Below are 14286 nucleotides of genomic sequence, written 5' to 3'. Positions count from 1 at the left end.
TAGACACCAATTGCTCCTTGTTGAATGTCTCATGTTTATAGTTTTATGTCCACAGTGACATATGAACCTATTTTCTTAAGGGGGGAAAAAATAATTTGAGATAACATTTGCATCTGCTTAATCTTATCTGAGCACTAAAAATGTATGAATTTATAGACTTGTCTATGTCTATTTCAATATACATACCAGACTACCAGAGTCTACAGATTATAGTACAAAAATTAACTAGCTTCAAAAAGAGAGTTAAAAGAAGGTTGTGGTTGTGGCTATCTTGCTAGGATTGCTTCCACATGAATGACTATGAGGAAGGAGGAGCTGCTGCCTCCACACGAATTTCTCCTTGTTCCACTGGTCTGAAACTCACTCGTTTCTGAAAATTCATACCATTCAATAAAGAACATTAATATAATCCCAAGAAATTTTCATTTTGCATATTAACTAATTAACTTTTTTTAAATTCTCCACCATTTTGTGTTGAGCTCTTTTCTTTAAAAAAAAAAAAAAAAGCTAATTAACTTGGAATTTGAAACAAATCACTAGGAAACTATAGATATGATATCTTAGGCTAACTAAACTAACGTTTGAATGTAGATTGCTCTTACTCATGTTTACTTGTAAACTCGGGTTTTCAATTACACGTTTGATAAGTACCACAAAATAGTAAACGATCGAGGAACCATCATAGTTTATATGCCTTCTTTGCAGGGAACTTTGCTCAAAGGTCAAAGGAAGAGTCTATGCTTCATAAAACAACTAAACGTTACTGTCATGAACTATTTACCTTCACGTGAAGACTACAAAATTTTCAAGCTTATACAATTGAAAAGTAGTTGCGACTGAAGCATCATATTTAATTTAGTGCTTATATATTGTTACATGTCCTTTTCGAAATTATATTTTGAATAACTTTTTTTTAACAACGAAGAAATTTAAGAAGCCGTTTCAAAAAATAAAATAAAATTCTCAAGTTGCAATTTGTAAAAAATTGATAGACGATTCAGACAAAAAAAAAATGTTTTTCTCATAGTAGTGTGAAAAAGAAGCACCGACGTTAATTTCATACGCTCTCACTTTTGGCTTCCACTTCTAATTTTCCTTTGTGGTCCATATATGAATAATGAATCAGTAGACCTAAGAAAACGGCGATACATCATGCATGTATTGCTCTTTTAGCTTAAGACAAAACAAGTAAAGACAGAATAAATCCTTCAAAACTTAACAAACATGTGAAGAAGTACGAACATAATTAATTTTCCCACATTCTTAACATCAGCAAGCTACGGCTGATTGCTACAATGCTACCCCATATCTTTATCGTTATATGAGTAAATCTACAACGGTTCGTGATACATAGGAGATGCTGGACGAGATGTGAGAATTAAATACAAATCTTAAATGAGATACATGAAAACAATTATTAAATTGTCGGCTTAACTATTTTATTATACATGTTATTCTCTCTTTTTTGTTGCAAATTTCTTTGTTCTTAAAAAATGACAAGACGTTCATGGTTGCAATTTTTTCAATTTATTTATTTCTCAATATCTATTTTTAGGTGGTCAAACTCAACGGAAGTCTACATACTACAAGTATAATAATAGTATAATACACATGCAATGCAAATATAACTAATCTGCAATCCGATATATTCCACGTTGTTAAGAATTTATATTAATTTAGCATTTGAATAACACGTATAAACACACTATAAAGTCCAAATGAAGAAAAGGATCATACCTACGCTGCATCCCGGTATCAAGCAATCGCGTAAATAAAATCATTATTAAAAAGCATAACAGCCCACCAAGTCCACCAAAATCAAACAACTTTTTCAAAGATTCGAGAAAGTAATCAACAATATTATAATTAACAAAATAGCTAGTGACAATTAAAGAAACACATACCCCTCGAGCCTTATGATGATGATAGTTGACCACTCTATTGCCGCCAGCCACCCCACCCTCGGCCTCCGCCGCCTCTCCTCCTCCTCCGCCAGCAGCAGCATTGTTCCCTATATACAAGCTCATGATCTTCTCCGCCACCTCGCCGCCGTCGCCACTCTCCTCCATCAACATATCTAATTGGGCCCTAGGGAGCCTCATCTTCACCCTCATGGGCCCACCATTATTTGGGCCTGGCCCACCAATAGCGGGAGGGGAATTCTTAACGAGTGCAAGGTCCGAAACGGAGCGTTTAGAGAGCATCAAGAAATCGAGCCTCTCCTGAGCGTTCATGCCACGTATGATGCCACTGGATCGCGCCCTCCGAGGAAGTGGTGGCTTCTTCTCAGCTTGTTGCTGAGGCTTCGGTAACTCAACAAGGAAGTAAACTTTGTTGGGCTTCAGCTCGTAGTGGGCCTCAAGTGGCTTGGCCCGAAGCCCAAACTGTTTGACTGACTCAGAATCAAGTAGAACGTGACCGGGATAGTCCTTAACGACGTCGTTGGCTACAGCCGGTGTCTTCAGCTTGAAGGTCTCTCCGTCTATCTTCATCACCTTAGCTCTTTTACTCCTCGCCATAGCGTTTCCCATAGCTACCTCTTTTTCTTTCTCTCTCTAACAGACAAAGTGTGGTGGTGGGTATTTATATTGCCAACATGGACATAGGATTAATAAGAGGTTGACAAAAAGCAGATTTGAATTTATAGATGTGGTGTGAATTAGTGGAATTTTGCTCAAGATTCCATAAATTTTATGATTGTAGCCATCATAGACGTATAGTATTAAATAGTGGTGTGAAGCCTTGGATTTTTCATGAAACTCGGTGCTACGTGGTTCAATGTAATTATTAACCTAAAATTATCTATAATGATTAATGAACTAACTTTGTCTGTGGAAAAATACCAGGTCATTAAAAATATTGTGTTTTCGTTATTAGTTAATTATTAATATTTAAAAATATAAATTAAAATATGTTTTTGAATTATTAAATTAAAAAAATTTGATTAATAATAAAAAATTATAATTAAAATTAATAAATTCTGATAATTTTTTAGTATTTTTGTTTATAATATATATATATATAACTAAATTTATTTATGAAAAAATTGTGTTTTAATTTAATTATTTTCACAAGAGGCACTTGCGATTTTAGTTATTTGTTAAAAATTCGGACTGTAATAATTTACGTATTTGGTAGCATATGTACTTGATCTCTTATTCTTTGCTAGAACCTTACTCTCGCTGGTGCAATAAAGAAATTTGATTTATTTGAGATCAAAATAATTAAAAATATTATTTACGCATTAAAATTAATTATTATATATTTATATATAAATATATGTATAATTCAAGTTATTTTTAATATATATTCTATATTTGTAACTATAATTATAAAATAATATAAGACCGGAGGCAATAATGCATGTTAATTACAATTGTAAATAATGAAAAATGAGCTGACACTCAATCATCATGTGATGACAACATATTTTACGGTACCAAAAAGATTTACACGGGGACAAAGTTTGGTGGGGTTAAGATCAAGAATTGAATAGGTTTAAATATGGGTTGTGGGGCAAGCCATACCAAACTCAATTGAACTCTTGTCCTCCTAGTGAGAAATAAAGAAAAAATCTTCCCATAGTATTCTTTTCATATCTGGTTTATCTAGATCTCTACGAAAATTAAAATAATTAGCTAAAAAATGTTTTGCTATTCCATTTCTATTACTACTCTACCTGTCTATTTAGTAAGAGTTGTCACGTGCTATTTTGATTGTGGTATTGTATTTAAGGTTAGTTGGTAAGCATTTGTTATACAAATTTTAGATTAATAGTCTTAAAATTTTGTTAACAAAATTGATTAGTTTAAATAATCAATAATAAAATAACAATACTAAATTGGTCCAGTATTACATAAATTACTATACATTAATTATAACTTTTCTAATTAGAATAACTACTAAAGCAACACAGGATTTGGATTATCATATTGTATGGAAGTTTCGCTCAAGAACTTATTTCTACTCATCTACAGTCCCAACCCCTTTCTGGTGTTGTAGACATGTAACTAATACAGACACTTGGGTCAAAATAGAACCAAAACTTTTCAACCTTTTGTTTTGTATACCAGCCATAATGCAACAATTGAACCGAACATGATAAGCCAAAGAGTATATCTTATTTCAAAAGAGCCAAAAATCTTGCATTATATGTTTAAATGTTTGAATTTTGATTTATGCAATATATATATATAGAGAGAGAGAGAGAGGTTTTTTTATAGGTATAAAAAAACTACATATAATATATGTTAGGCAACACTTAAAATGGATAGCAGCCAGGGCTAGGATGGAAGGGGTCTTAACAACATTTTGTACTCTCTTTTAGTTTTTCATTTCTTTATTCTTTATAAACAACAATATTGTCACTGTCAGAGAGAGTTGCTCACCATTAAATGGTATAGAGGATCCTCCAATATGGACTTTTGCAAACTGAGTTTCTCTATTGTGCATTCAATTTTCTAAAAATTTCTTTCTCTGTTCGCTTGGAGTTCATCATTTTTGTCGGTACACATTAATTAAAAGCCAAGCAACTTGTACTTAGGTCAGTTGGTTGTGAGAATATGTTGACCAAAAAATTAAAAAACAACCTTTATCACTTAGTGCAATTTATACTTGGTACCGAAAATAAATTATATATATATATATATATAAAGCTTCGGAAAAATGAATTTTAACCATATTAACTATTCATATAAACTAAATGATTCAACAACGAACGTATGATGAAATAACTGTAGTGTAATTAGACAAAATTAAACTGCAGTTTGATCTTTTATTTGAACCTTAATAATTAGTAAAAAGTTGCATTGATAACGAATTCCTCTCATCAAGGCCTCAAAGTCTAGGGACGTATCTGAGGTAATCTCACCAAACCAACTTAAATGTCTGTAGTTACATCTAGTCTTCTACTAATCGTTACTACGTCAAATGAATAAGCCATATGAAACAAAAAGGAAAATGATTAACATGTTTTAAATAATCGAAAATGTCTGTTTAAAAAAATTAGTTAAAATTTATCTTATTTAATATTCATTAATTGTTATTAGAATTAGTAAATATTAAATAAGATAAATTTAAATTTTTTTTGTCTTTTTAGTATTATCATATATATATATATATATCGGAGTAAATAATTGAATTAGTGACTTCAATAATTAAGACTTTTTAGGAGTTTATCTAACATGTGTCTTAGACACATGTTAAGTTTATAAACTAAAAAAAAATTAATTAAAAATATAAAAAATGTAAATTTTCGATATATTTATTTTATATTTATTAAATAAAAATATTTAAAATTTTTACTAATAATTAACTTATCATATACTTTTAAGATATATATTAGCTCAATTCTTTTACTAAGTTTAGTTAATCATCTGATCTGGGAAGAATAAAAGGTATGAAAGCTGAAGGTAAAAACACGAGTTAAGCCCCACTTTGGTCCCTGAGATTGACGAGTTGCACCGATTTAGTCCTCCAGATCCCAATTGCACCAAATTAGTCCCCCAGATTCGAAAAAATGAACCACGTTAGTCCTTTCCCTATTTTCCGTCACCGGAGGTCTGACGCCGTTAGTGACTTGGCAAATTTTGCCACGCTGGACACAGTAACAGTTATATGACGTGGCCTAAAGTTTGAATTGCTCCAATTTAGTCCTTATCCCCCTTTTAAAACCTAAGTTCATCATGTCACCCCATCATCTTCTTCTTCTACCCGTTTCTCTCTGGTTCTTCGTCTCCTGCTCCCTTCCAAGTTTACCAGCATGATTGCAAGTGGGAGCCAGAGTTCCATGCGGTCCAACAGTAGGAGTTCCAGTCGAAGTAGAGTCTCGGTTGTTCCGCAGTGGTGTGGGTGTGGGTGCCGCCCTGTTCTTCGGTGGTCCACAACAGAGGCTAACCCTAACAAGCCATTCTTTGGGTGCCCTAACTACAATGTTAATGGTAAGAGGTGGTGTGGTTTGTTTGTCTGGGCTGACATTGGAGAAGAAGACCTGAGAGGAAGGGTAATGTCTACCGTGGATGGTGACCAAGTTAGGGTGGATTTGGCTTGGAGAATTGGGAAGATAGAAGCTGAAGTTAGAACCCAAAAAATGTACATTTTAGGTTTGGCTTTGTTTGTAGTTTTTGTTGTGGGTTTTATGTTGGTAGTTAAAGCTTGAAGATGGGTTTGTGTTTCTGTATTCAGGGTGGAAGTGTATTAGAAGAAACTAAAATTTTTCTTCTCAGATGTCATAGTTGTTTTCTGTCATTCAATGAAATTGCTGAAAGAAATTGCAAAAAAATGCATGTGAAGTAGCATAATTGAAGCTGGAAGAAATTGTAAGAATAACAATATCCATATCAATAAGTTTTAACAAAAGTAACAATAATCCTGCCATATTAATGACAACTCTTAAGACAAAAAACACCTTAGCCAAAGGACACAGAGTGCCATCATTGTCATATTCAATTCAAATATACTAAAAGTCTACTGCCATAAATTCAGGCCACAAAACAAAAAGTATCATTTACAAAAAGCAGCCAAGTTTCATCCAAAATAGGCAAAAACAGGATCAGGTACATCTTCATTTCTTCTTCCTTGGTGGCTTGAAGCCAGGTGTTGGGACAAATTTGAGGAAGTTGGCCAGTCTTGAAGATGTGGCTGAGCTTGCTCCTTGTAGTGGATCTACAGTAATCGAGCCTGATGGTGGTGTGGAGGACCTCCTTCTTGTCTGCAACTTGGATGGCCTCGCAGGTGGATCCTGTTTCAGTAGGACATAAATTCAATTTAACGTGAACAACAATTTTGAGTATGAGTTGTGAAACTAAATGCAACTACCTCTTGACTATGTTGGGACTGTTGTGCATCGGAGTAGTTTTGCTGGGAGAGGTCGATCTCAACTGGTGCAGGTGGCTGAGCAGGGGCTTCTGGAGCAGCTTGAGATGGTGCTTCTGGAGGAGCCGGAGCAGGTGCATCTGGAGGAGCTTCAGTATGTGCTTGTTCAGTGGGCTTTGTCTTAGCAGCAGCTGCAGCTGCATCAGCAAGAGCTTGAGTAATATCAGCTGCTCTCTTTTTTGGACAACCCCTCTTTGTGTGCCCCTTTTGTAGACAGTATTTGCATGTAAACGGTTTTAGTTGTCTCTTTAGTGTCCCAGTTACCTTAGACTTCTTGCTTCCCTCATTACCCTCATCTGCATCCTTTCTCCTTTTCTTTGTTACTGGTCCTGGCTTCTTCTTTTTCTTTGGAGCTTGTGGTCTATTCTGGTCAGATTTTTCCCAAAGAGATTGTCCAGGCAATGGATTTATGTAATGTGCATAGGTGTCTCTATATGCGTCCATGGTGAGCCACTTATGGCAGAAATCTTCAGGCCTCTTATTCACCCTTGCGAGGGCTGCACACGCATGCACACAGGGCATTCCTGAAGGAATTAACAAAGTAATGTGTCATTAAAGTATTTAACAAAGTTCTCTTGGTTACTAAAGTATGTAATTACCTGTTAGCATCCAAAATTGACATGTGCAGAGTCGCTTGCCCAAATCCACTACCATGTTAGTTGGATGACCATGAACTTCAAACTTCTCATACTCATCATCCCCTGTCCAGATTGGCATCCAACTTTTAGACTCCTTCCTGATCTTGTCCAACCTACTTTGAACCACTGGTGGTAGCTTTCCTACATGCTTAGCCAACTTAACTTTGTTTTTAGCGATTGTTCTCAAAACAAACATTCTGACCTCCTCAAGTAGCGTGATGATTGGCTTGGCCCTTGCTTCCTTAATTCTTGCATTAAAGACCTCGCAAGCGTTATTGCAGATATTATCCAGTTTAGGAGCATGACTAAATGCTGACTTTGTCCAGGACTCCATAGGCCACTTGTTCAGGTAATTCCACGCATCTTCATTAATTTTCTTAATCTTCTTCATATTGTCAGAGAAATCTTGATAAGTTGTTGATCGTGCGCATTCCCAAAGTAAACCCCTTAACTCTAAATCCTTCCACTGCTTGTTAAAATTTCTCCATAGGTGCCACACGCAGAACCTATGGTGGACATGAGGCATGACCTCCTGGACTGCAGAAAGCAGGCCCTGCATGTGAAACAGATACAATTCTCGTGATACATAATAGTCCCTTACTTACAAATCGTGATACATAATAGTCCCTTACTTACAAATCGTGATACATAATAGTCCCTGAGTTACACATCGTGATACATAATTGTCCCTAACAGTCCCTAACAGCATAGTTCACATCATACTCAAACAGTAGACAACATTAAAGTCATTCAGTTCACAGCTCTATACAACTCAGTTTACAGCATACAATTCAGTTCACAGCATACTATACACAAACAGTTTTTCATTCAGTTCACATCAATACAATTCAGTTCAAGGTACTTACTTTAACTAGCAATATGCTATACCAATTCTAATACTACAACCTACTAGGAAAGGGCATACAATAGCCATTTATATTTACCTTCTGCATGTCGCTCATGAAGCACCATTTGTTTTCTTTATAGTCTCCAAGGTCCTCATGGAGTAGCTCCAGAAACCACCTCCAGTTCTCCGTGTTCTCGACATCCACAATTGCCCATGCTATAACATAGATGTGATGATTTGCGTCCTGTCCCACAGCGGATAGAATCTGGCCTCCAGTTTGAGTTTTAAGGAACGCACCATCTAAACCAATCAGTCGCCTGCACCCGGCCTTAAAACCATTCTTGCACCCACTAAGACATACATACATCCTCTGAAAGATCACATTTCCATCTGGTTGGGGGATAGTCCCTATTCTAACTGTTGACTCCGGATTACACTTCAATAGGGTTTCTCCATAGTCCCTTACCATTGCATACTAGGCCTTCTCATCCCCATACACCACAGCTCTAGCGTCTGCCAAGGCTCTAGAAATTGAATTCCTATTCAGCACAAGATCACACTTGGACTTGAAGTATACAGCTGCCTCACATTGTCTGAAGTTAGGATATTTCCTAACCTTCTTCACTAACTTGCTAGTCAACCAGTTCCTATTTGCAGCTCGGTTGGAGGCCTCTCTAGCACATGTGTGGTCGTCATTGAAGGTTTTTATCTGCCAACATGTCTCCTCGTGATCTCGTGATGCATATACCACCCACTTGCAATCCTCAGCTTTACAAACAGCCCTGCATCTCACAGCATCGTTCTTAATAAACTGAATCCTCCTACCTTCTTGAATTGTAAACTCTCTCACTGCCTCTCTGAACTCCCACTTTGTATTAAATTTCATCCCCACCTCAAGTTTTAAATCCCCGAATCGAATACCATCTCTAAATACTGGGAATACATCATCTGGCTCTTCTTCAGAAAATTCTTCATCCGAAGGAGGAGGAGTCTTCATTTCCTCGGAGTGCCAAGAGTTGGCACCATCAGACTCTGCTCCAGGATCATATGAGTTGTCCAGATTTTCATCTCCGGTCACAGGCACTTCTAAGAAACTCAACTCCACATCACACTCCTCATCATCCACCACCAATGCGTCATCATCGTTAAGAAACTTCCTCTTAGACTTTGCTAGTCCCTCAGCAGGTGCATGCTTCGAGCCAGGCTCTCTCCTCTTGGTCTCACATTTTTTAACAACATCATCATCAGTTGAGCTATCATCTCTCCTAGGATCATATGAACTGTCCTCTGTGGTGTGTTCATCTTCAGAAGAAGACAACCTCAGCACTTCTTTTTTCTTCTCATGTTGCTTCCTAGTCCTCACTTGTGAAGCAAACCTTGTGCAATAGGCTTTAGCTCTGATTTTGGACTTTGGCTTTAGTTTGGGCTTAGACACAGAATTCTTGTTGGGCTTGGGCTTGGGCTTAGAGGCATTCTTCGGGTTAGCAGTGGCCTTATGTGATGATGTAGTATTGGCTTTCAGGTTTGGGTTGACATTTGAATTGGGTTTCAGTTTTGGGAGAACTGGAGGAGTAGTGGTAACAGGCTCTGCAGTAGTAGCTTGGCTAGGATTAGAGTTGGGTGTGGTAGTAGGATTACTGTTTTGGGTTGTTGGGTTATTAGCACCAGGATCTATTGGTTCTGTGGTCTTGGGTGGTGAGGTATTATGCATTGGTTCAGTGTTCTTGGTGAATGGAATCTCATCAGCAGGGGTAGTGGGTTTATTATCTGGGTTTGGGGTTTCATCTTGTAGGGGTTCATGGTCAGCTTCATCACTAACCTCTCTCAAATCATCATGGTCACCCTCAACATACTCCACAATCTCATTTTCCTCAAGAATTTCTGGTGTTGAAACTGCATGCTCAAAGTAAACATCAATCAGCCCCTCATTCTTTTCACCCATGAAACACATCTCTCTCAGCTCATCATCACAATTCAGAGCTCTTAACCCAATTTCTAAACTCCTCCCTGGCACATGCCACCAACATTCTCCTATCCTATCATATCCTAGTTCCTTATAATAATTTCTCACCCAAAAAACATCTAAAGTATCTACATCAATGTCCCCAACACATGCCTTCTTATCAGGAGAATATATGGTCATCCCTTTTTCATCTTTCTGAAACTTTCCCCCATGGTGGAACATTATATCTAAGTGCACATCCATCTGCATGATTAACAAAAATTTATTTTCAGCAACAGTTCCACACAATGATCCCTTTAACATACTTTTCTCATCAACTACATTCATACATTATAGAAACATATATCAAAATAAAAAAAATTTATCCACCATCAGAACAGAGCATGAAGACAAACCCCAAAAAAACAGTTGCAGACAACATCCAAATAAAACCCTACCCCAAATTCCACTACAAACCTTAGGGAAAAACAACATACAAAGCAATAAACTATGATCAACAACCATCAACGCATTCCCTAAAATTTGAAAAAATAAATTTTTAAATTCTTCACTAACCTCGGTGACGGAACAGAAGCTCCTTGTTGCAGCAAAGTACCTCCTCAGACAACTGTTCAATGTTTTCTTGTGATCAAGCAGTCTCCGGAATCCTATTGCTTACTCGTTTCTGATTTTAGTGAGTAACGGAAGAGAGACGTTTTTTCTCTGTGTCAGTCATGGAAGGGTTGAAGACGAAGAGTGAAGAACAACGAGGGAGAGGCCAACGTTTTGTTTTCCATCGCATAGAAACGACGTCGCTCGAAGGGGGATTTTAGCGCCAATCTACAAACGACGCCGTTTCCACCGTGTCCAGCGTGGCAAAATTTGCCAAGTCACTAACGGCGTCAGACCTCCGGTGACGGAAAATAGGGAAAGGACTAACGTGGTGCGTTTTTTCGAATCTGGGGGACTAATTTAGTGCAATTGGGATCTGGAGGACTAAATCGGTGCAACTCGTCAATCTCAGGGACCAAAGTGGGGCTTAACTCGTAAAAACACATATACTTAAAAGTAAAATTAGTGGGTATCGCTAATTTTATTGAAAATCATTTATTAAGCATCAACTCCAGGAAAAATATTAAAATATTGTGTTAAATTTGTGTCTCCCTATGAATTTATCATATATGTAAAGTAGGAGAGAGACATTGACAAGATGGCATAATTCAACAAATCAACTAAAATTACCAACCATAAACATGCACCATAATCAAACTTGGGTGGCATAGAGTCTTATAGCCTGGACCAAACCTCAACCTAACATTTCAGACTCCTTTAACGTTCACCTCTTTATTAGCGATGAATGTAGTATGTGTCTTCAATCTCTTCTTGTTCTGCTTCATGCTTACCAAGTGAAGATTATCATGCAAGTACAAAGATCCTGCTAGACATTTTTTAAAAAAAAAATTATCAAACTATGCTATATTCTAATTTCATTTAATTCAATAGAGTGAATTTTCACACTACCAAAACATACATATTTTATTTATGGTAAATTTTACGCAATTTTCTGTAAAATAAAGGATAAATTATTCTACTTTATGACATGTCTAATAATTGTTGAATAAAATAATTTAATTTATTGCGGTTAATATTAATTCTTAATTTAACTTAAATTATGATAATCTAACTAGCTAATTAACCAAGATATAACTTATTTTGGAATTTATAAAAAATTACTAAAAAATGATATTTTGTAATTTTAACCATAATAAAAAAATTAAAAAATAAATAAATAAATAAAATTTTTAGTGCCTCTGTGAAGTTAAAAATCAATAAAAATTCTGTTTATATCATTCTATCTTAAGACCAAGAAAAAGTATTACTACACTCTCTATACTATATGATTTATCGTTCAATATTATTAACTATCTTTTTCATATGTTTATATTTATCAATCATTCTTGAGATTCACTTCTTCACCAAATACCTACCATATATACAAAGAAAAAATTAATCACTCTAGTCTCTTTTTCATTTTTTTTTTAACTTCTTTGATTCTTCTGCAATATTATATATGTACATGTAATCTTTTCTCTCTCTAATTTATTAAAAGAGAGTTTTAGAAAATTTTGATGTTTAATAATTTTTAAAATTCACAAAAAAATTATATTATAATTAATCAATTAATTAGGTAATCAAAATTTAGATTAAATTAAAATTAAAATTAATCATAATAAATTAATCAATTTTATTCAATAATCATTAAATATATTATAAAAGATAACTTATCTTTTATTTTAGAAAGAATTGAATAAATTTTACCTTTATGAATTTACTTCCAATTAAAACAACTGATCATATTTCAAGTCCTTGCTATCTTTCAATTCTAATTCATAGAAACCATAAAGTATTTTTGAAGTTATATTGCCGGAGAGTTTCACAACCTATCAGCAAGAACGACGTGTATTAGTGAATGACAAATTCATCAAATGTGGATTCTGACCTATTCATAGCAATAATAGTGACAAGCAAACACGAGTAACCGCATATATATATATATATATATATATATATATATATATATATATATATATATATATATATATATATCTAAATATATCTAAATATACACTTTTGTTTTTATTATTATCAACCTAAAAATATTATTTTAGTTTTTAATATTTAAATTAATTTTTAATGTTTTAAATATTTTGTTTTTATTTTAAAATTTTTTAAATGAATTTAATGTTATAAAATAATAAAATGAATAATATAGATATTAACAACATTATTATTAATTTATATTTTTATGTTAAAAAAATAATTAAAATTTTTTTGTAATATTTTTTCTACTTAATTTCTTTTTATAAAAAATTCTTGAAATTTATCAATTAAAAATGGGTGTCAAATCTTAAAATGATGGTGCAATTTTTTGGTTTTGTACTTTGAATAAGCTTGGCGAGTAATTGAGCCGATTTTTCCTTCGGATTAGTGAGACCGCCACTATTACTTTTTCGGTGGATTGAAATAACAATGAATATATGATTATCGATAAGATTCAATTTATGTAACATATCTTTGGCAGCCGCTGCCAACACGATCTTCCTTTAATAATGCTGTCCAAATCCAACTTCTAGTAATGGTTAGAAGAACGTTTCTTTCTTATCCACAAGTAATTAAATTCATCTCAACCCCCACATCTTTCACTACTAAAAAACTAGTTATTACAATAGATATTTCTAACAGATTTTATCCCACAAACAAAATTTTAGAAAAATTTTTTATCAAAAAAAAAAATAGCATAAATTACAAATAAAAAAAATCCATCGATAATTCTATCAAAAAAATTAATTTTTTCATAAAAAATAATTACAGAAAAAAATATGTCTATAATTAAATGAACAAAAACGCTACGTTTTTATTAAATTATTACAGACGAAAAATCTATCTGTAATTTAAAATTTTCTATCAAAAATATTAACTTAAACCTAAACTCTACTTCTATCCCTTCGAACTCTATAGTCCACACTACAAACGAGTTTCACAGTCATCTTTCTCTTCATTCACACTCCAAATCTTTCTCCTCAGCGCCGCATTCTTTCATCACTGTTGTTCCATCACCATAGTCATCCACCGCATTCTTCCATCATCAATGCCTTTGCGACTTCCATCACTCTCGTCGTCGTCAATCATCACTCTCGTTAAACCTAACTCTACTTTTATGAGTATAAACTTTAATCCTCCTTCAGTGACTTTTTTCTTCTCTTCAAACCTAACATTGATGGTAAGTATTTGAATTTGCTACTATATTTTCTTCCAGTTAGTTTAGTTGCTGCTTGATTTCATTTTCGATTTGGGATTAAGCTAGCGTTTGCTTTTAATTTTGTAATTTATTTGGTTGCTGTGATGAATTTTTTATTTAATCAAAACATTTTGAATGATGCATGTAAACTGTTTGATGAAAAGCCTCAGAAACGGGATATTGATTT

General features: G+C 34.4%; 2 protein-coding genes across 2 annotated transcripts; both read right to left on the bottom strand.

Annotated features, from left to right (window-relative positions):
• Positions 1-131: 131 nt before the first annotated feature.
• On the bottom strand, positions 132-2678 carry LOC130969192 (uncharacterized protein At1g66480-like). Its single transcript, XM_057894819.1, has 2 exons — positions 1905-2678; positions 132-370 (listed from the first exon to the last, which is right to left on the bottom strand). The coding sequence occupies exons 1-2, from the start codon at positions 2529-2531 to the stop codon at positions 299-301; spliced, it is 699 nt and encodes a 232-aa protein (XP_057750802.1). The 5' UTR covers positions 2532-2678; the 3' UTR covers positions 132-298.
• A 3884-nt stretch (positions 2679-6562) lies between these two features.
• LOC130967058 (uncharacterized) lies at positions 6563-8827 on the bottom strand. The gene is made up of 4 exons (XM_057891881.1): positions 8456-8827; positions 7473-8064; positions 6817-7397; positions 6563-6739 (listed from the first exon to the last, which is right to left on the bottom strand). Exons 1-4 carry the CDS (start codon positions 8825-8827, stop codon positions 6563-6565), a joined length of 1722 nt encoding a protein of 573 aa, XP_057747864.1.
• Between the last annotated feature and the right edge of the window lie 5459 nt (positions 8828-14286).

Source organism: Arachis stenosperma, chromosome 3, assembly GCF_014773155.1.
Source record: "Arachis stenosperma cultivar V10309 chromosome 3, arast.V10309.gnm1.PFL2, whole genome shotgun sequence".
In the NCBI taxonomy this organism is placed as follows: Eukaryota; Viridiplantae; Streptophyta; class Magnoliopsida; order Fabales; family Fabaceae; genus Arachis; species Arachis stenosperma.
Note: the sequence above shows the minus strand (reverse complement) of the source record. Positions and strands in the feature narration are given on the sequence as shown.